This window comes from Chroicocephalus ridibundus, chromosome 7, assembly GCF_963924245.1.
Source record: "Chroicocephalus ridibundus chromosome 7, bChrRid1.1, whole genome shotgun sequence".
Classification (NCBI taxonomy): Eukaryota; Metazoa; Chordata; class Aves; order Charadriiformes; family Laridae; genus Chroicocephalus; species Chroicocephalus ridibundus.
The window spans coordinates 50,650,467-50,673,802 of NC_086290.1; the positions used below are offsets into that span (position 1 = coordinate 50,650,467).

General features: G+C 43.5%; 1 protein-coding gene across 1 annotated transcript in view; it reads right to left on the reverse strand.

The window, feature by feature from the left end:
* KSR1 (kinase suppressor of ras 1) overlaps positions 1 to 23,336 on the reverse strand; it is a 71,524-nt gene that overhangs the window by 31,792 nt on the left and 16,396 nt on the right. The window contains exon 2 of the mRNA XM_063342458.1: positions 2,313 to 2,453. Within this exon, the coding sequence (XP_063198528.1) occupies positions 2,313 to 2,453 (141 nt within the window). The remainder of the gene's footprint in view (positions 1 to 2,312; positions 2,454 to 23,336) is intronic.

The following is a 23,336-nucleotide window of genomic DNA, read 5'->3' on the forward strand; positions in this document are numbered from 1 at the left end:
AAAAACCAACACTGCAAGAACAGAGCAACTGGTTTATTAGCCTAACTATTTCCATTTCCCCCAGATTACAGCCTGTTCCAGCATGCCTACTCAAAAGTAATTTTAATGACCCAATGGGTGTTGCAGTTCTCCTGTCCAGCTAATACACATGCTATAGAAGCTGTCTGCCGCTGCACGAAAATGGATGCAGAACTTTTAAAAAATAACCACACGTTTGGGATCACAAAGGAATTGAAATGCTTTGTACACCTCTTATATTTTAGTCCCAGAGAACAGAAGGAACATAGTTCATTACAGTGGTCATTGCTTGGGAGGGGGTAGCAAGAGAGCAGGAATAAAAATAATAAAACACCTGGAAAATGTTCTCTTCCTGCCTTAGACCAAACCCGAATTTGTTCACCCTTTTTAGTGACCACGCATATGGAAGGGCAGTCCCAACCCTGTTTGCTCCCTGAATTAGCAGGATGTGGCAGATTTGAACTGTCCGCCTCTCTCCCCCATCCTCCCCGCCTTCTCTTCAACTCTTCCCTTCCCCCAGTTCTGCAGGCATCACAAAGGATTTAAAAAAGAGCTACAAAGACATTCTTTTAGGCTCAGGCAATTCCAGTAACCTTAGAAACCAACAATAGTTGGGAGCCTGGCAGTTTGGCCACAGCAACACGCTGCTTTTCTGTTCTCCCGTTGTCGGTGCTGCACCTTTAGCTTTGCTACCCAAGACCTTGCTGGGCTGGAAGGCAATATCCAGCATCACATTCAAAATAAACAGTAGTAAATAAAAGGAACAACTCGGTCTTGAACTCATTCTATTTCACCAGCGTCTGCTCAGTTACATTAGGACCAAGCTGGAATAACTTCCATGAAAATTTGCTGAATTTTTCACTCAGGCAGATTCCTGCTGAAGTCAAAGAAAATTTTTGCTTGTGTAAGGATCAGTGGAAACTCAATGAGAACGCTGTGATCTGCCTGTAGAGCCAAAAATGGGAAAAAGAATGGAAAAAGCCTTTTCTCTTCTGTTTAGCCATCAGTGGACTGAGTTCTACGTATATTGCCATCAACGTTACACTGAACTGAACTGTCCCCGGTACAGAACAGCACGGGGAAGCTGTGCACAGTCCAGGCCCAAGGGAACAATCTGATGCCAGTGCCCTGCAGTCCTGGAGTTCCCAGCAACCACCCAAAAGCAGATGGGATTTCAGGCTCCTCTTCAAAAAAAAAAAAAAAAAAAGTGTCAGAGAGAGGAGCTGGGGACCTTGGTTTACCCGGCCATGTCTCATTCCAGCAGAAATGTCAGACTATTCTGTGCAGTAAAGAGGGTTCCGGTGATTTGCATGTTAAGAATTAAACTGTAAAGATCAGAAGGAGTCATGGTCTGCGAGCACGAACAGCTGATGCTGGCCACCACACTGACCACCGCAGCAGTTATTCATTCCATTCATTTACACTGATGCAATGCTCTTTGGCAGCAGTTCGAATCAGAGACTTTACTCATGAGGGGGTGTGGGTGGGTGGGTGGGTGGGTGTGTGTGTGGCAGGAGGGTGAAGCGTGTGTATAAAATGATAAAACCCTCTCCTGTTTCTGAGCAAAGACTCTCGCCCAGTCAAAAGGCACATCCAAATCCACCTGCCCATTACTGGGTTAGAGTCCACCTGATTTTGTAGTCCAAGTGCTGTGTGAGGCTACAGAGTTTCAAAACCATCAGTCTGGGATAAACTTGCAAACTCTGACCCCTTTTGCTAGTCTAAGTTTAGAGCGACGCAGAGCTATGGGCTATTTTTGGGTCTTCTCTAATTTAACATGCTTTTAGAAATAAATAGGCTGTAACAACTCGATATTTTTGTCCATTTGTGGGATATGTCAGTGCACAAAATTGTAACTCTTGGTCCTTTTTTTGGCGAGTACTGGACACAGAATATGGTATGATACAGTATGATCATCTAAAAGCTAGTAAGTGATTAAGGTATGGCATCATTCTCAGACTTAGCAAGCAGAAGGAGAGGAGGTCTTGGTGATGGAGGACCTTTGTCTCATACTGAGCAATAGATGTGAGGTGTTGCTTCAAATGCTATTATGAGAAGATCCCCACTAACTCCAGGAGGAGGACAAAGGGAAGGCAGTATTTCAGCACTCCCAGTGGGTGATCACTGTTTCTGGGAGAGAGGACGCACTGTTTCCACCAAAGGCCCCTCCATGTACCCACACACTCCCACCTTGCCTCAAAGTAAGTTCAGGAAACTAAGTTAAACCCAGCAAGCAGCTGGGAACGCCTCAACAGGGTGGGAAGGTTCTGTGCTGAGGGTTGTCTTCCCCTTACCTGTACAACTTCTTTCCTCACATTGACAATGTCTAACCAGTCATGGAATCTTGGGTAGCTGTTGAGCTCTGCTGTCCTGTCATTCAGGGGCACACTCAGCTTACACTGCCGTTGTCTGTGGATGTAGTCAATCAGTTTCACCTGTTGGGATCCAGAAAGTACAGAGTTAAGTTCCTTGGGATATTGTTGCCATCTTCCTGGGCAATGTTCGTACAGTACCTAGCCAAAGGGGACGCTGGTTTGTGAGTGGGGCTCTTTCATGATATAAAAATGACATACTCTTACAAGCTCTCAAGGAAACGCATACAGGGAAGCATTTCCCTCACACTGAGCATCTTTATTCTTCAACATTTCAGCACAAGGTACGACCCTTGCAGGACCCATCCCTGCAGGACTCTTCTCTAAACCCATATCAGCAAAAGTTTTGTGCGGAGGCTAGGTGTCGGGACAACATATGAAAGGGGGTCCAAACCATTTGAAACAATTAATTAAATTCAGTTTAAAGGCACTGCACGTGTACACGCAACTTCATTCTGGATGCTGTGTGTATTGCTCGTCTAACCTGCAAGACTATCTGCCCACTAATCCATTGCTCCCGTATGTTTGTTATGTTCTCTTACATCTGGCCTTCATTTGGGCTAAAAGATTGGTAAGGCAGGAACAGCCAAAGCACCCAGAGACTCAGGCCCATTACCTGATGGGCATTTCTATTACAAAGTATCAACAATAAAACCCAACGATCTTAAAAGAACAAAAATTCAGGCAGTTGGACTAGATGACCATTGTATGTCTTCTATTCTATTCTATTCTTTCTATTCTATTCTATAGTTTTATTCCAAAGCTTTTATCACCTAGCCATCTCATGCCATATGCACTACACAGAAACCTTCACTTCAGACACAGAAAAATAAAATGGCAAGAAGGAATATTATTTGTGCCTTATGTTTGCTTATCAAAAAGAAAATATTCTCAAAAGATTTCTCAGTATGTCACACATTCCCATGGGGCAGCCTTAAGCTTCAAAACCTTCCTAACAAAACAGTGCCTCAAAGCAAGTTAGCTGATCCGTGATTTATAAACTAAAACATGTTCTTAGTCAACAAATTTTTGCATTTGGGATAAGATCAGACTACAAATGAAAAAGGGAAAAACAAACATAGGTTCTTTGACCACTTATAATATCTCTCCTTTTACGTTTCTGATCAAAATGTTTTTGATCTATGTATCTGAAAGATGCTATACATCACTTGTATGCACAATCTCAGTTATACATGGGAAAGAGAACTCAATCATCTCCTCCTTCCCCAAATAAAGGCATTGTCAGCTATTACAGTGAAAATAGATACCGCATTTGATCTTAACTGAATGACCCCCATACGGAGCATAATGCTTTTGGCCTGCTCATCAGCTTGGGAGAGCTACTACTAACAAATGCAAATTCTTCCTTGGCAGTATATGGGAATGACTTGATTTAGTGAAAGGGGGAAATCCTTTCTCCCTCCATCTTGTTTACTGTGTCCCAGTCCTGCAAATGTATAATTGAGGTTGATCCACATTCTCTTACACACAATGCTGTTAAATAAGCAAGGCTCTGCAGGGGATAATAACAGAACATGCACAGAAACACAGCTAACTATAAACAAGCACTGAGCAGGAGGACCTGTACTTGCACAGGTGAACTACACTCTGCTAAGTTATTACATTGTTAATACTATTCTTTAAAAATGGCTGATGAGACCACATTTCTAGCTACAGTCACAATTTCTTGGGCCTCAGGCCATCGTGGGCCTCAGTTTTTGCATATGGCGAAAGACTGGCAGTCCAAAGTAGGAAAAGCCCTGAAAGCCATCCTTGGGATGGCAACAGATTGCACCAAGATTGGACTGAAGTGACCCCACCTCCATGGGGGAGACCAGCACATCCAGCCGGATGTTTGTGGCTGCAACTGCAAAACTAAGCTACTTAGAGGGAATGGCAGGGGCATACAGATCGCTTGCACTGTAGCTGCAGCTGAACTCAGTAGAAGCCAAGTGGCGGCGGCAGCCCCCAGCCAAAACTCTACACTGGATGTTTCTTGGAGGTCGGTTGCATTCTAGCAGCAGAACCACCAGTTCTGTGTAATGAAGAAAGCCAGCAGCTGTTGATAAGGCATTTCTAGCTCATGCCTTCCTGTAAGTTAGCTAAAGGTTTTGCTTTATGAGCAATCTGACTCCTCACAACTATCAGGTGTAACAACAAGGTTTGTCTCTGCCCACACACTTCTGAATTCAGACAGCAGTGTCATGAAGTTCGAGATTTATCAAAAAGCGGGTTAATACAAACAAAAGTGATTCAAACTCTTTGTGCAATAAATACAGAAATGCAAAGCACTGCCACTGGGAGGAGAGGCAGTTGTGCAATGAAAGGACTGCCATGTCCCAGAAGACTCAGCCATCCCTTTGCATTTACACTCTGACCGCCCAGCTGACACCAGAGGAACCCTTTAACCATAACTTCCTAACGTGGCTTTGGAGCATAAGACCTAAAAGAAATTACCTTGGAAATCCCACTCAATTGTTCTCAGTCTCAGAACCTCTTTTTATAAAAAGGGGATGACAGCACTTCCTTTTTTCCACCCTTTGTCTGCTCTCTAGTCAGACCCCGTGCTGCAGAGCAGGGCAGGCCCCCACGGTCCTGCTGAGGCCAGCTGGGCCCTGAGGGGCTGGCGATGGGCTCAGCAGGGGTCTGGGCACCACGACAGCCACGTTCCTCTGCGCCAATTGGAGACAAGTCAGCTTGCTCCCTCAGCATCGTGCCATATGCTAGTGTGACTATGTGACTTTTAAACACTGCTGCAGCTTGGTCTGCCTGTACCCAGACTCTGAAACTGGCTGTCAGCTGTACTCTCCTACACAGTTGCACCTTCAGTTGTACACACACCTAAATTAAGATGTCTCCGGAGTACGCATGCTCTGTTTCTTCAGAGTTAACTCACTGCAGGCAAGGGACACGTATGATGCCATTGGCTGGCTTTGTCATGACCTTCTGCTTTCTTGCTCTCATACGTATTTTCCCATAACAGCCTAGCCAGCGAGCTCTCCCGTTCACAGTCAGGTCAGAAATGAGCTTGGAGATGCTGTTCCAAGTATTTTCCTGCTAAGTGCTTGGTTTAAATTTTTTCTGCTTCTCACTGTACTTTTTCCCCACCTCATGGCTTGGCTTTATATCCTATCCGTTCTGACCCAGGACAGCCAGATGGCCCACGTTAGATGCAGGGCAACTCTGCAGATGTAATTAAGTCTGTGCCCAGCTTGGGGGTAATTACTGTATTAGGGAGAGGAGCTGGAAATACCGTCTCCTACAGTTAAAGCTATTGTTCCACAGTTTAGACTGAATGCTACCGTGGATCTTGTCTGTGACTTTTGCCTATTTGACCCAGAACTCCTTTTTTAACAGGAAAGACCTACATTCTCATCATTAGGGTTTCACTCCACTCAAGATACTTGGTTCTTATTGCCCCCAAATGTATCATGTTTGCATCCTGGCTTCTTCCCTCAAAAGACATTAGGGAGGAAGAGATTAGAATGAGAAAGAGCTGACTTTGTTGCAGATAAAGATGGGAAAAGGATAGTCAAAGCCCTGACAGGATACGCGAGGGGAGCACATTTGCCCTTCTTCTCAAAGAGGGGATCTTGGCAGTCCATGGGCTAGAAGTGAGGTTAACGAAGAACAGAGTGGGATGGAGGCCATAGAAGCAATGAAGAACTGGTATGAATAGACGGGGAATGTCCCCTAATAAGAGGCAGAAAGAAGAGGTTGCTGGAAATTTGAGGACTACTCAATAGCCCCCAATATGCCAGAAGTCAGCCTACATAAATCAAAAATAGCTTCCCAGCTGTACAACAGATATGTCACGGAAAGGGGAAGAAAGGCAGAAATCACCCAAGCCTTCTCTTTTCTGGGGGCCATTCCAAGCAAGGTTCAGTGATGATATGCACTTTGATATACAAACTGCAACCACAAAATCCAGCCAAAGGCAAACATGTTAGCTGCGCATTTGTAAGCCGCGGTATGTAGAATTCCCAGGGTACTGCGGTATGTTACTGCCTCTTCCCCCGGGTCACCTCACCCCTTCCCCATTCCTGGGCATACCTCAAGGTTGCTGAGCACCTAGGGGAAGAAGCAAGATTGTTTGCAAAGTGGTTTTGAAACTGGTACAGCCAGCTGTGACAGGCCTATGTGTAAAAGTAGCAGCTCTGCTCCTCAGCCTGATTGTAATCTCTGATGTTAGTGTAGGACCTCCTGTCAGGCAAGATTTATTTTCCTGAGAGAAGGACGAGATACTAGCACACTCTCTAAAGCCAGAGCTCCATGCTTAGTTATATGTAACACTAATTATATGCAAGTGCCTTAAAAGTAGCACATGACCCCATATTAGAGCAGAGAACTGAAAGCACTGACAGTGGCAAGAAAAAGTGTGGGAATCTGTTGCAAAAACCACTGTGGAAGGCAAGATGGATTTATATTTATAAATTTATAAACTAAAAATCACAAATTAGGTAAAAGAAATTATACAAAAAATGCATGGCCCCACATTATCCTGTTACAATCTGCAGTATCACGAGGACAGCATGCTGCTTTGAGGAAGAATGTTCTTGAGGTACAGTCACTATTTTTGCATTCCCCACAAAAGTTCTCCTCACCAATTTCAATATAACACCAGAAGCATCACATTTAATGAGAATGGACCTTGGCTCCAGGGAGCTGGACTCCACTCCTAGCTCTGCCACTGACCTGCTGTCTGACCATCAGCAAATTAAATAATCTGTCTCCTCTTCCATCCTGCTTGTGGCTCTGCCTGCTTGTACTGCATCAGCTCCCTGGAGCAGGTGCTGTCTTCAACTGTTCTCCTACTGCTTAAAAAAATACAGGTTCAAATATTTTCACTTGACAAGTCTCATCCATAGCATAAACTAAAAGGGTACTGCTGGAAGGTACTCTATGCAGCACAGATTTCAACGTCAATCTTTTCTTCTTCATTGGGATATAACAAAAATATAATTCTCAAAAATGGAAAAGTAGTCTGACAGCACGGATCTGAGTATCTTAGATCACCAAATCTGGTTTTCCCATGATAACTCCTTCGCGTTTTCTCTTCAAGTCCAAATTTGTTTTGCCTAGTTCTATAAATAGTATATTTGCATTCTCTTCCCACCCTACATGCACCACGGTTCTCCCCTAGGATGAATTTCATTTTGTTATTTCCTGCCCAGACCTCTAACTAAACTACATGGTTTGGCTTTAATAGCTAAGCTGTTGCAAAACCCTTTTCTGAGAATATAATAAAACTTCTGGGTTCAGTGACGCACATAAAAACCCACAAACAACATGCAGGTCTCCAACCACAAACTAGACAGAGAGATAAAGCCAATAGTAAGTTATTCACTGCCTGCTTGCCAAACGGCACATCCTACTCATCGCAAATGGCAAACCCCCGACCAGAAGCAGCAATACTCCAACTGCCTTAAACCCACAGAGATGGGAAAGAACAAGAACAGAGACAGGATATGGAGCAGCTGGAGTAAATCGCTGTTTACAGGGTGTTAGAGCCCTCCTCTCTGGCTGGTGCAGCTGATGGCCAGGACACCCAGTTCTCATTTGGCTCCAAGAGCTGCACATGTTGCAAGGTATGGTCCTGGATGCACGTTTATCTGCACCTTAGAGCACTTTTAAAATGAATATCCCTTTACAGCATATGTGAGGATCAGTCCCAAGATGCTTAAGAAAAACTGCCAACCTTGTACTTTTTTATTTACTTATACAAAATAAACAGCAAGTCTCTTGAGACAGAAGTTTGCCCATATCCATGACCTCAAGTCAATAGTTGTGAGTTTAAACAGCTATGAACAAAAAAGAAACACACGCAAGCTCTTCAGCTGCACTTCTGCAGACAAGGTGGCATCTCTAAAAGTAGTTCACTGACATCAGGGGGCAAAATTCGGGAGTCCTTGGCAAGAAAGGAGATATTACAAACATGAGTTGGAAGAATTCAGTATCCAAACTGCAGCCCAAATATTTCTGACCTCTGGGTAACTGATCAGAAATCACATTCTAACTTAATTTGTCAAAGAATGTTACTAGTTGTGGTCCCTAATCAGAGAAAATAAGTTTCATGCACTGGGGGGTCAACTGTGTCTCAGCTTCTTGTCAATTATGTTTTATTCATGTTTAGAAAAGTGTTACCTTATCCCAGAAGTCATTAAAAGGCAAACACATTAAACCTATTGCAGCTTTTTCACTTGGCCAAAACCCAATCAGTCTGAATTCAATGCAATTGATCCAAATAAACAGGAGAAAGGGGCAGAGGCTAGCAGAGTTTGTATTTTTCTTAAGTTTTCCCTAGCTTATCCTCATGCTTATATTCCACCTATCTTAGAATACCCTATAAATGCAGCAAGAATAACTATTTTCAGTTCACAAAAAATGGAAATTGAGGCACAGAATGGAAGTTATACACTAAACAACTCGGGGACAGCCAGAGGGACTCTGCCATACCAAAGTGCCAGCCAATATTCTTTCAGAATATCAACAGTTTGAGACCAAGTTTGATTCAGTTATACATTCCATAACCAAATTACATGTTTTCACATTTTCACAAAACTTATAATGTTCTGCTCGCTGATCCCTACAACTTTTCCTGATGACTTGAAACATATGCGAAGTTTAGAGGAAGGGTTTTTGCAATACCCAAGACAAACAATTGTCATTATTTAATCAACAAATCAAGCACATGTTCAAAAACAAATCATATTTCTCCTGTCCCAGGAGATGAAATCTCATGGAGTCTGGCAGCACTTAAAAAGATGATCAATATGAGCTTACACTGATACTTCCAAGCCTACAACCACTTACTGCCTTGCAACTTAACAAGCCAGTGGCTGAAGATCAAAAAGGATCAGATCAATGTATGACCCAGCTCTTACATGTGGCTAAGAGAAATGCAAATCATCTATCTTCCTTCAGACAGGAATTAATCAGGAAGGAACTCCTCTATTAACCTCCTGCCAAGAACAGGACCCAGAGGGCAAGGGTGCGCGCTCCGAAGTGCCGGAGACCAGCGGCTGCTGTGGAGACTCTGCACTGGTTGGAGCAGAACCTCACACAGTGAGGGAGGTTCTGCATTTCTGCCTCCTGAAACAGAAGACAGAACTTCTGATCTCAGAGTTTATCTGGATGGGACACTGGGGAAAGTAAGATGAGTCATTTTAAGGCATGCAGTGAAAGTGGATTCACTTCACACCTTTAGCTGACTCTTATCTATTTTCCCCAGTGCCATTACATAGACAAGCCCTAAGTCAGACCAAAAATCTCTTGAGCAACCTGAGCATTGAAGAGAACATAAAAAGGTCAGAATCTAACTTGCCAAATTTGTCTCTGAAGTCACGCTGGGCAATCATGTGAGAAACTGATAAAGATCTCCACAACCATTCAGAGACCAGCAGCAATGCGAGTGCACTTCAGGACACTTTTTTCAAAGTCATCTGAGTAAAAAAAGAAAATAGGTGTAACTGAGTTGATCCATGCAAAGGAAAGACTAGTATTTCAGTTTTATAGAGCAATATGTTCTGTATGCAAGGCTGCTTTGAGGTATGAAAGCTGAGAGCTGGGGAAGAAGCTGTGATCTGATGGAGAGCTCAGAAGGCCCCTGTGCAGATGGTGGCACAATGGAACACCTCCCTGACCTTGGGGGTGCGAGGCACGCACAGCTGCTTGCCTGCAGGACAGCCCAGCAGTCAGGGGAACTGCCACATCACTTGGATCCCGGAGGAACAGGGAGGGAATACCCAATTGCTGGAAAGTAGCAAACGCCAAAGTAGTAGAAATGCTGGTTGGTCTCTCCAGTTAGGACTGAAATGCAGCAATGCTAAGCGTGTCCAGAGCAGAACCCTCCCTGGTATGCAGTAATCACAGCAATCACGGTTTGTGATCAGAGTGCTGTTGATCCTGAACGCTTACCTGGGGCCAGAGGAGACCCAAAGAAATATAGCAGGATGAAGTACCTGACAAAAGAAGACAATAAGGCCAAAGAATCATTACACAGGAATAGTGCTGAGGTTTTCCTGTCCTGTCCCGCAGGCCGTGCACGGAGCCAGGAGCAGAGGGATGGAGGAGCGCAAGACAGGGCTTCTAGTCTCAGCTCTGCCAGGGATCAGCAGACACAGGGCAAGCCACTTCATGCCTGCCTGCAAGCCCAGCTGTTCAGTCAGCCATCCTAAACAGTTCTGATTAAACTAACGGTCTGCAATACCCTTCAACCAACAACAAATCAACTGTCCCTCTCCTGTACGCCATACAACCCAACATGGAGCTGCTCCTTCTGTGAACTTGCTTTAAGCAGCTGACTCATTTGAATGCCCCCTGGCTATCTGAAATGTTATCAGCATCTGATCAGAGCATCACCAAGCAGCAACTGAAGTCTCAGAAATTCTCATTTCCCCTCTCTGTTCAGAGGACTAGCTTTTTGCACATATAGGCATAAAGATACCTTAAAACAATGTGGACTGTTCCCTTTCCAGTATAAGGACAACTAAACCAATGCCTGGTTTTAACTGAGTTAAAACCATATCTCCCTGGTGAAATGGAAAGAGTGGGTCTGTACCCTTTTAACATGACATATGCTCATTTTGGAGTGAAAACTCATCCAAACCTGTTCATAGAACATTTCGTTCAACCACATGGAAAACCATCCTTCCCATCTGTGCTTTCATTAGGAACACTCAGATGATGCAGGATTCAGCTGGAGTGTCTTATAATCTCACAAACTTCAAAGCTACCTTGGAAGCATGGAACTCAAACAGCTATCTTCATGGCAAGCACAAAAGCTGCACAGGAGGAAAATGCACAACCCAAAATAAAAAGAAAAGATGCAAAAAACATTTCAAGGAATTATTTGTATCCTAAAACATGAGGTCACTCAATTTCTCACCCACACGGTTTTGCCCTCAAAAACAACAGAACTGAATCCACTATAGGATGATATTTTGACATTATCTTCAACAGCCATATATGAGTAAGGCCAAGCCAGCAGATAAAACATTACAAAGAAATATCTGGTAGCAAATTCATTTGTTTATATGAGATGATATCTGAGAAAAGGAGCTCACATACATGTCAGACACTGACCTGCAGTCTGTGGAATTAACATTCACTTGAACGCGGCTGGCTCATTCAGCAAGGAAGCGTGCCAGAGTGAGCAGGACTCCTGTCCGAGATGTGGGGTCTGGCTTCTAGTTCTGGCTCTGCTCAAAGGGTAGCCAGAGCCCTCACTTCCTGGGTCTGTGTCCTATCTGCGTCTCCATGGATTATACAAGTGCAATCAAAGGTACCAGGTATGCAGGTTACTGCTATGCTGGACCACAGCTCCCTTTGAAAAAGACAGCTTGTAGAACAGTGCCACTGCTTTCAGTGCCAAAAGCAGCTTACGAACATTAACATACTGACAAGACCCCATGCAGTAGCACCTTATTAAAAATAAGAAAGTGGAAGAAGGATTAAAAATAATTTTCACAAAGCCAAGGAGCCATTCTAAAAACAGGTCACAAAAGACCTAACTTTCAGTCCTTTGATCTAACCACTAGATCGCGGCAGCACTGACTGCGATGGAGCTTCTAAAAAGCAGAGGAAACGAGAACGATGACCGGGATGGGAACAAGCACTGGGGGTACCACTGCAGGCTGCACCGTGCCGCAAGGAGGGACCTGTGCCAGCTCACTTCAGCTGAGGGTCTGCGTGGAGGGCCCATGCCAGCCTTGCTTCAGCGCCTTCCACACAGAAACAACCGACAGCCCGCTGCTTCTGCAGAACGCGGGTGACTGAGCTGACTTAGAGACTTTTAGTTTTGCTTATAAAAGAGAAGGAAATAGTTTCTCAATGCATTGCTAAACAAACCCTGCAAAATAGGACCCCCAGCACAAGCCAGCAGAAAAATATACAGGCAAGGCATGCTCTGGGGGAGGGAAAAAATGCTCCTGAAGAGAAATTAGTAAATAAAAGTATAGAGAGGTAGAGGGATAGGGAGAGATGGAACACCAGATGGATGGATTTTCCTTTGAACCTTCAGTCATGCCTGAGGCTGACACAATAGCCACTGACCAAACACTACAGTATGTTATTTCTGCTTTGTCAGATGATGCAGACAGCATCATTTCTGGGTCACTTGGAGGCCACATACCACCCCCTTTTCTCTCCCCTCCTTTCTTTTTCACAATCCCAGTGACTGAGAGCTGTAAACACTCAGTTGAGGCCTCCCCAGCTAAGAGTGGGAGGATGAAACTGCACAATCAAGTGGTTCCCTGTGCCTGATAACATGATTCCCTTCAAAGATTTCATCCTAGGGAGGCATCTGAGCCTAATGCAGCTGCAGGAATAGTCCTCTGCTTAAATATCAAAGATTTCACACCCACTGCACACTGAAAATGAAAGCCCTCCCCCTTCCTTTTTAACCTGAGGACATGCAACGGCAACAGAATGACTGCGAGTGCCTTGCAGGACTGAGAACTGTACTTACCATTTGCTGAGCACAACCCTGTTGCTGCCACATCAGATCTGCAGCTCAACCTCCTCTCAGCTCAGCCCTCTCTCCAGCACCTGTCTAGCTTCTTTAACTCAGCCACGCTTCATTAGGCTTAACTGTATTTCCATATGGAGCACAGGAAGACTACTACTACTTCCTCCTGCACAGAGCAGATACTGAAGGATATCATTACTCCAAACTGGCCTACAGACCTGTTAAGGTTTCCCATCCACTCATGAAATTAATGCATGTGCCATTTTAGCAGGCTTATGGATTTACCCTGCTACAAAGAATACTTCTGCCCAAGCACAGCACAACTCCTGCTCTCACTCGTTCAATTCCTTCCCCAGGGTCCCCAGATCCTGTACCTCTTCACAGGCAGCCAAATCTCAACCAGCTCAAACAAACTGGGTGACCATCTGGAAGAGCACCACCATCGGTCTGGAACCTGGTCCTCAACAGCTAAGGCTTCACAAAGCCTAGTTCAACAGAGTCTTGGCCCTCAACCAAGGTCTTTAACAGTGAGTTAACAAGCATCTGTCAGAAATGGACGAGGCAGAGCTACTCATGCCTTTGGCAAGACAGCAAAAAGGATCTCCTGAGATCCCTGCGAGGGATTCTACATTGGCTGAGACACTGACCTGTATCGTAACAGCACTGAAAGAAATCTGGAGAGCCCCAAGAAATCAAAGACTTCCATTTCCCTGACCCAAGCAAAAGTCCTTCTTGACAGCTGGGGAAACCTAGGCTCAGATCCTTCCTCTCCCTCCTATTTCTTGCACGTCCTAAGCATCCTCCACTGCAGGCCAGATGCCCCACAGACCTCAACAGCGAGTTAGGAGCTTACACACTTCGATGGTTCTGCATCTTACAGTCTTCAAGGCTCGGTTCTTGGTTTGTTAAAGCGTACACAGTGCTACCCCACTTCATGAGCTGGCGAAAAGGGAGGAGTTCATGAAGTCCTCAGATCCTAATACAACACGGGCTTCTTAAAGTATTGCAGGTAAACAATTACTTGTCCAACTTATCTGCTGTAGCCCGTAAAGTTCTACAGAGGTGAATGCAGCCCAAAGATAATACTAATACTATGCTTCTCCCTATAATTATAATCATTCAGTGTCTTGCCAAACCCATTGTATCTCTCCTCCCATAAAGAAAACAACTACCCCAAATCCCCTGCTGGTTTTACAATGACTGCAGCCAGAAAGCAGCAAGTGACAGATTACAAAAGGTTCATAATGTGGAGAGGAAACACCAGGTCATATCTTGGGGATAGGAGTTGTGTTACACAACCCATGGATCTCTCTGTAAAATTCAAAACTTAAAATGCCTTTAAAGGCAATATCCTCCATCATTTTTATGATGGCACTAATCATTCTCACACATCTGTAAAAGAACTCACAAGTATATTTGACTGTATGGTGGGGGAGGCCTGAATAAAGAAACCAACCTGTGCATGTGTAAACTTGCAGCACAAATAAAGAAGCAGAGTTTACAGCAAAAAATATAAAGTCAGACATTTCCTTCAGCAAGGTCAGGAAGGGAATGACTAATTCTAGGTCCCCGTCATATTCTTGCACTTCCCTTTCCTCTTCATTGCAAGCCTCATCCTGCCAGGTACTGAGCACCCCCAGCTCCCACCAGAGACAGCGAGGGACCAAGGGGCGAGCACCTTGTGTGCTGAGCCTGGAAGTCCCCGGTGCTCTGGCTGAAGGAGCTCTGAGCTCCTTTAACGAAGCAGTTACTGCCTGGGACGCTGTCCCTAATCCCAAAGGTTTTTTTCACATTTCTCTTCCCCTTGCACTCCCAACCACCTCCCTTTCATCTTACACATTTCTATAATAATATAATTAATATTTCTATATATAATAAAATACATTCCCTCAGGTACTGGCTGGGGAATGAGACAGATTAGCAGCTTGTTCTCTGCAGCACTTGAACTTATTAGCAGACCAAGGGAAGGAAACAAAACACAACAAAATCAAATCCTCTGCTTGCTTGCCTCAATTATTTGAGCACTTTAAGAGTTCCACCTTCCCCTCCTCTCTCCGGCACAAACACACTTCCCCAAACTGCTGCTGGGCTGGACTTTGGGGGAGAGGTTTATGCAGAAAAAGTTTAAGTCTGTGTAGGAGCAGGTTGCAGGTCTTGGAGCTGAAGACATTTTGTCTCTGCACCCTGGGAAATCTTAGCTAAGAAATCTTATTCTGTGAAATGCTCCAAATTATTAGCTTTCCGCTAGAAAGAATGGAGCTATTTTGGCAAGGACTGGGGTCACATTTCTCTTTTCACAGACACTGCGTGAGAAAGCTGCCATGGCTCACTGCTCACATTTTGTTTTTCCAAAAATCTCTTTGGGGCTCTGTTCTACTGATTAACATTTGCCTACAGCAACCACATGGGGTTTCAACCATTATCTTAAGTACAAATATAGTATTTAGAGTGGAGATACCTGAATCCAGATTCCCACCCCACAAAAGAACATTTTTTTTCTTTGTGACTCTGAGACTTTCATCTAAACCATGTTGAGCCCGCTTAGAAAGTGAAGGAAAATATAGTTGCTGGCCTAGTAAGAGTTGTATGAGGAAAAATACACAGGAGACTGATAAGCAACAATTGGCCATACAACAGACAGTAACTGCAACAACTATTTGGCATCATACAACAGCCTGGAAAGATTTTAATCAACACTTGAAAAATGATCACACACACATACACGTACAAAGGCAACAAGCTCCGAGTTTAGCATCTTTAAACCAGATACGATATCCATTACTTTTGTGACTTTCCACAGAAACGCCACTCAGCACATCTGTCTCTGTGCCTAGAGAAAAGCGGGTGGAATTTTTTCAGTTGAGAAGTGTATTTTCACACACAGTTTGTTAAACCCAAGACTTTTCCATGAAAGTGATTTAGGTAAATTTCTCATTGTCAAAGTGTTCTATAGAAACAAACCAGAGTTCTCAACACATCTTTTTCTAATTAAAAAATGCATTTAAAAAGACTTCACTTCTGCATTAAATGTATAATGAAAGACAATGTGCCAGTTCAGCATCAGAATTTAAGAATTTTGCGTGTGTGTCCAAAAATTATTTTATGCAGAATTTGTGGAAAATCTGAGCCTGACTTTGGGCTCCAACTGGGGATTGGAATAAGGCCTTTGGAGCAGGAAAGTTCTCACATTTGCCATCACTTCTACCCAGACTGCCCGATCACTCCAAGATTCAGAAAACAATCCCAGAGCATCAGCCTGTAGCAACATTCTTACACAGTAATTTATACACTTGTTCCCCTTCAACCCACTCATCTACTGAGCTTTGCAATTTTTTACATCTTCCACTTTTCATGCTATACAGTCTCCTTAGGAATCATTCTTCAAAATACTTTGTCATCACCCCTTTCACATTACATGTGCTTAGCTATATGGCTTTTGTCTTAGTGCATCTCCTTGATTAGCCACTGGGGAATAAGTTCAGCAGCCTCTGGGGTTCAGGATTCGTGCTCAGTCTCTCGTTCAGATGACTGTGCCAGAGCAGGGACTCCACTGAGTGACAGCGACCAGAAACGAGAAAAAAACATGACTGCTTATGAGAAAATAAAAAGCCATTGTAACAAGCCTTTATGCTATTTTGTAATGGAAATACTCCCCTCCTAAGGAGCAGGGGAAGGACAAAGGGATTCTATGTTGTATTTTTCTGCCTGCGAACTGACAGTTCTGAGTGCTAGATACAAATTCATTCCTTAAGCTTTCAGATTTTTTTTACTGCAGCCAGCCAACTTTTCATCATTATACAAAGATCATTCCTGCTTTTTCCAGACCCCTTTCATTAACAGTATTTTATCTTGATCTTTCCAAAAGGGACAGAAATAATACTAACTTCCCTAGGATGCTTTTGGAAACTGAAATGCCACACCTGTACACTGTAAGACTCTAAATGCCACTGGTACTCTACCACACCTCCTGCTAGGTGTGACCTAAAACACTTCCTACAGCACTGCTCCAGAGTAACAGTGCCAGAAATCCAGTAAAGGCCTACAACTGCTTGAGGGATCCAGCAGTGACGCAGATCGCTTCTTGCCTATCCCATCGGCACAAGTCGGTGCCCATGTACAGCTTTCCTAATGTTTGCTCCAGACGGTGGTTTGAAACTAGAGCACATCAGCTCTCCTTACAAAGCTCAGCTGTTCCGTGGATCTCCACAGATACAAAACTTAGATCTGCTCGGCCACCACATGATGAGTAAACAAAATAGCAGGATTCCCTAAGCATCAGCAGCCTTTCTTTAGTATCCAGCTCCTGAATCCAAAACATCTTAAAACAAAAAGCATTCTACCTCCATCCTTTCTTCATAGTCTTATTTATCATTTGTAAACACAAATGGAAAAGGGACTTCATAATTTCAAATAGATTGTTTACAGTATAATCCTGAAAATGCAAATAACGAGCAGCAGACTATTATTAGCTTTCCAGCTGTAACCCAATTCAAAGAATTCTGAAGTGATCTGAAACCGATTTCCCAGATCCACTGATTTCCCAGAATGCTGGATTAGGTCCTGTTTGTGTTGTCTGTTACCCTAACAGTACCATTGATATTAGAGCCTTGTGCTTGGCATTTGGTAGCTCAATAAAAGCAGTTTGGTTGCCCAAGCTGGTCCTGAGCCTACTGGTTTGTGTTCTGGAGTCCATTGCCAGAGCCTGCCTGCAAAGAACCCTGCATGTTGAATCTTGTCTCTACAACATTGACACTGCCAATCATTTTCTTCAATTGGTAAGAGAAAGGGAGAGAGGACTGTGCACAGTCACACAAAAATAGGAAGCTACTGCATTACTCACTAGCTTGAGGACTTGCCTGCTTTTCTGCCTTTTCGGTTACTCAGCAGAAGTTCTTAAAATCAGTTACTCAGTTTTTAAATGTATCTGCCAAAACCTGTTTTTGCAGGACACGCATCCACCCACTGAACTCAGCATGGCAGTTACTGCTACCCCCTTGCTTCAGAGAGAAAGCGCATGGCGTTTTAAGGGAGCCTCACGCTTTACAGCGTACCACAGCAGCAGATACAGCAGTGCTGTTTTATGTGGTTGAACAACTGCCTGATCATTCCCCTATTACAAGCTGAAATCTGTAAGGGCAGGATTCCCAAAAATTCCACTACTGAGTCGCTTTTGAGGTCTGCTGTGGTAAAAAAAAAAAAAAAAAAAGGGGGGGAAATCTACCCCCACAAAGGAAGATACTATTTCCAAAAAATCCACAGTTCTTAAAAATTCAAGTTTGCCATGTATGTTAGTCACCAGTGACAAGGCTCCATGTTCTGTTCTCACGATGAGAGGAGAGTTTGCTCTGAACTACTGCTACCAGCACTATTTCCACTGAAACTTCTCAGCAAAAAGCAGTAGATTCTGTGAATGCATCTGAATATCCTTGGAGGAGAACAGGTAAGGAGCCATATAAGAGAGGGAAAGAGACAAAAACCTATTTATATAAAAGCTTTTATTTCTTTATGTAAAGATGTTTGTACCGCCAACAGTTATAAGTCCGAGAATAATTTAGCATCACACAGCTGGACAGACTTCAGCTCCTGGGAGTAGACTCTCTACTGCTGTATGCCTCTCTCATCCATCATGTACTTTTTCATACTAGCATGTATACAGCAGTAACGTGTTTCTCCACAGCAACTAAGAGGTATGCAGACATAAAAACCTTGGGCTCCACACTATAAATGGATGCTAAGTATGCAACCCATCCAGAAGCAAAAAAGTGTTGAAACAAAGTATTTTTTTTATTGACACCATACTAGATATCAAAATTCCCCACCACTCTATATTAACATTTGTTTCTAAGAGATCAGATGTTTATACAATCAGAAGATCTTTACACTATACAATGAATGAAAACACACAAGCATATGACTGATAGACATTGGCCTTCCATGGTTTCCCAAAGAATGCTCACTTCAAGCGTATAAACATTAATGCAGAGGTGCAGGCTTCTGTGTTGTGTATTTTTGGTATGGTTTTGGTTTGTTGGGGTTTTTTTGTGTGTGTGTTTTTTTTTCTTCTTGCAGTAAAAATGGAGGAGGGAGATGGCTGAGAAAACCACACTTTATAAAAAAAAATAAAATATGTCAACTATAGGAAATTGCTTAACTGGAATGTGGCAACTTGCCACATTCTCTAAAGTGTATTTTAAAACAGCTTTATTTTAACAAGCTGCTATGAGATTGCATTTTGGGATTACCAAAAAGAACAAAATACACTAAAACCCACTCTATTCAAAATGCTTTGAATCTATAAAGCAAGCTTCCTTATTTCAGATTTTAAGAGGAAAAAAGAAACATTTTGGTATGCTCTGCCATGCAGTGGGGATCAGAGATTTTCAGTTTGCTCATCAATTTTAGAGAATGCTTCCGGAGCGCTATGTACAATGCACTGAGGCACAAAATATAGGAATGAAAAAAACTGTGCAAGCATAACTGAGATTCAGCTGCCAAGTAGAAAGCAGGTCACCCACAGCTGAGTTCTAGAAAAGCCTCCTAAAACAATTCAAAAATAAAATGGAGTCAATGGATTGTATGAGTTTTCTTTATCTTTCCTCTAGGGCTGGGTATGTCATTAGCAAGCGGGAATCATACTGACTTTGCTCCCCTGGTCACCTCTCTTTCCTTCTCAGAAAACACACATGTAAACCCACACAGCTTATCTTTCCAATTCCCTTTTCTTCCGCAGTTCCACGTGTCCTCAGGCAAGCCCCTCTGCCATCTCAAAATCAGGAACATCACAGTCTCGGGCAAACTTCCATGAAGCGCACTTGACTTACAAGTGGGAAGACAACGCAAGGGAACAGAGCGCTTAGCCCATGAGGTCCCAGACATGCCTCCCATCAGGCAAGTATCTAAACCAACTCTCATGCAACATGGGGAGTAAGCGCATCTCACAGTTAGGCTACACTACAATGAACACAGAAATTCCAATTATGCCTGAGATATCCTCAGCTGAAGGATCACTTCGTCTCCAAAACACTCCTGATTTCCCAGTGTAGAAGTACTCACACCCCTAGCGTACTCACTTTACTGTTTGCGGAAGGCTAGAGATTAGTGAGATTTAACAGTCTGAGAAGTTTATTTCTATGCAATTAGGAAAGGGAGAAGAGCACTGTGGGCAGCCAATCACCCAAAAACACAGAAGGGACTTTCCTGCAGTGGATTACATGTAGAAAATCCTCTTTGAAACCCCAGGACCATCCCCCTGAAGGAGTCAGTGTTGTTGTAGTGAGAATGAAGAACTAGTTCAAGTGTGGGTTTAACATGAGATGTGGGGAAATGCTACGAAGCAGAAGAATGGTGTTGCAGAAAGGCTTTATTTATTGCCTTTTTCCTGATTTTGTTTTGAAGTTATTGAGGTGAGCTATGTGCATAAGCTGTACTGTTTCACTCTGCTACAAAATTGCTGCTCAGTTGCTGGGTTTCTTTGACTGTGTGTTGAATGAGGTTTTGTACTGGACTAGTTCTCCTTCCTTCCTACTCCCCCTGCAATTCTGCAGGGACACGACGGAGTGAGGCAACAGGAAGAGCCGGAGTCGCCTCTACAGAGACAAAGCAGGATGTGACCTCTGTTCCCTAAATAGGGCAGAAATGGTTGGATCATGATGTCCAAGCTGGTGTCTGTCTAAAGGAAAGACTATAGGACCAAAGTGAAGCTGTTAATCTTGGGTTAGAAGCTGTGAATGTAATGACATCAGTGGTGTTCTGTAAGAAGAATTTAATTAATTGTAAAGAACTTAAATTAGTGACTATTCTGATGGGACTCCTGCTAAACAAACCTTAAACAATCTAGTACTTGATGAAGCCTCAACTCTGCTAAAATTTGGTTTTACAAAGTATTGATGCAGCTCCTACCGCCCTGGTGCTCTGCTTGCATGGGACAGTGTCTGGAAACCTGTGTGACCTGTTTGTCCAGCTCAGAGGCAACCCTTCCCCACTCGGGCTGCACTGCCCTATTAAACTTTGCCTTTGAATTTAACAACCTATGACACTGGTTTCTTTCCATGAGCTGCCTGACCCTCTGTTTCCCAGGGCAGCATACAGATTACTAGCTGGAACAAGGCAATGAGAATCAATTACCATAAGGCAGTCTCATCTCCAAGTACAGATACTGAGCTGTACAGTGTCTTTTCAGCCTCAAATCTAAAAAACTGCTGTATTAGCATGCAGCAAAGTACAGTTGAGGGAGGCTTTATTGCTAGTAGCCAAGCACCCTTACTAACTCAGTGCTCCCCTCCTGGCTATGGCTGCAATCGGATTACTGCTGTTGGGACTCTACAAACACCAAAGATGCTACTCCAATGCTAGAAGTTCATACTTTGAGGGTGGCGACTGACCTAGTTCAGCCTCTTTAATCTCCAGTCTAGGAGGCCACAGCAACAACTTCTGAACTTGCCTGCCTTCAAAGCCAGGGCCTTGGGTGATCTTCTAGATAATAAGAAAAAAAACCAACACCGCAGTTAAGATTATTAGCTTGGTTAGTGGTAGCCAGGATGACTGAACTCCAGAGTAGCTACACCCACATACCATAACAGGGTTGTGACAGCAGGTGTAATTGCTCAGGCCACTAAAGTCACAATAGCCACATCTGCTAGGGGCACTGAAGTCTGACCCCCAGCCTAAGCAAGGTAATCCTGCGTATGTTTTATCCAGCTATGGCCTTGCTCAGGAGTTCAAACACATACCAAGGCCAAGCTAAGAACTGTACTCAACACATCTCTAGAGACTAAAAAGGGAAGCTTTCACTGCCATTCTAGAGCTTAGTGCTCCTTGTATACCTCTTCTACTGGAAGGGTCCTTACTTGTTTTAGTATAGATGACTGTTGAACCAGCTTCTTGCAGTGCTTCAACTCTAGCTCGCTCTTCCTGTTTAGCTGAAACACTTGTGTATGAAGCTAAGTAAAACTGACCTAGAGTTTGTTTATGTTTTCAAAGGGTATATGCTCTGTGCTGGAAATGAGTACCTCTAACCAGACTGACTCTGTACTACAATAATAACTGGAAATGAACTCTGGACCATCAGCTCCCAGCCACTCTGGGTTAGATCATGTTGCATAAATAATAGCCAAGTCTGGGGGAGGGGAACACTTTCAGTGACACGGAGCAACCTGCCTTCTGCTGCAAAGACAAATACTCTTCTAGCAGCTGCACAAAGCTTCACACCAGTGATGATACATATGAAACCAAAACCACAGCAATTGGAGAAAGATACGGGAAAAAGCTTTTGGGTTACACAGCAGCGGAAAGGAAGGGACCAGGCTATAAAGCCAGCTACTATATCGTTTCACTTGAGCTTGAACCTTGAAACTAGCAGATAACCTGTTGGGAGTTTGCTTCAGATATCCAATCCAGAGAAGCAGATAAGGCTCCATTTGTCTCATAACCATGCCATCTGTAATAGCATTCCAACGTGAAAATCTCAACTGCACTTTTATTGCACTAAATTCCTTCTTATCCCAACTTCCACATTGTCCAGTCTCCCAAATACTAAGTAACATCAGGACTACAAGCACTTTCTCTGAAATGTGTCTGCCCTAGCTACTTGCCAAGTGAGGATAGAAAAACTGTGGCTAGTAGCAATGCTCTCATGAATAGGTGGACTGCTTTCAGTTCCTTTCAACTGAGACTGCAGCATGCTCAGCTTTCACTCACAAACATTAAAAAACTCCCTTCTTAGCTTTGGTCAGTCTGGGGAACGAGGAGGGATAAAAAAGCATGCTTGAGTGTAGGTAGTCCTCCCTCTTATTGCAGGGGGGAACTGTGAGTACACAACTTCTCACCCCAATTGTTCATTCTGAGGAGCCTTTCAAAACATGCTGACACATCTAGTATATCTACACAATAAGATTGTAAATTAGTCTTTTCCTTCACAAAAGACTCATGACAAATGATGATCTCCAATGAGATACAATGACCTGCTAAATTGTCTATTGGTCTCTTGGGGGTTTCCAGGACCTCCCTAAACATCATTTCCTAAAGTCAAACATCTGCACTTACCCACTGAAAAAATGCATGGCTTGGGTAAGGGTAGAGTCACTTTCCTACATGCTTGATTCCTAAGTATACTAATAGTTCATTATCAGCCTCAGAAAAGAGTTCAAGCTCTTAAAAATGCAGAGAAAGGCCTTAAGAGTAATTGGGCTTTAAAGCATTCCTTTAATCATTTCAGTGGCAGAGATTTTAAAGCTCAGTGTGAACAAACGAAATCTTTAAACAGTGAATATTATTTAGGTCATGGGTAGCAGTAGTTGCATGTTATGGGGGCATGGACAAGACCATCATGCAAGAAATATATGGCCCAAAAGGAAGAAACACAAATAAGTGTTGGTTCTGGATGCTACAGAGGGGCTGAAAGAGCTGGAGCAGCAAAGCTGATATACAGAGAGGAACAAGGAATAAGACAACAGAGGAGGATCAAGAGCAAGACACAGGCT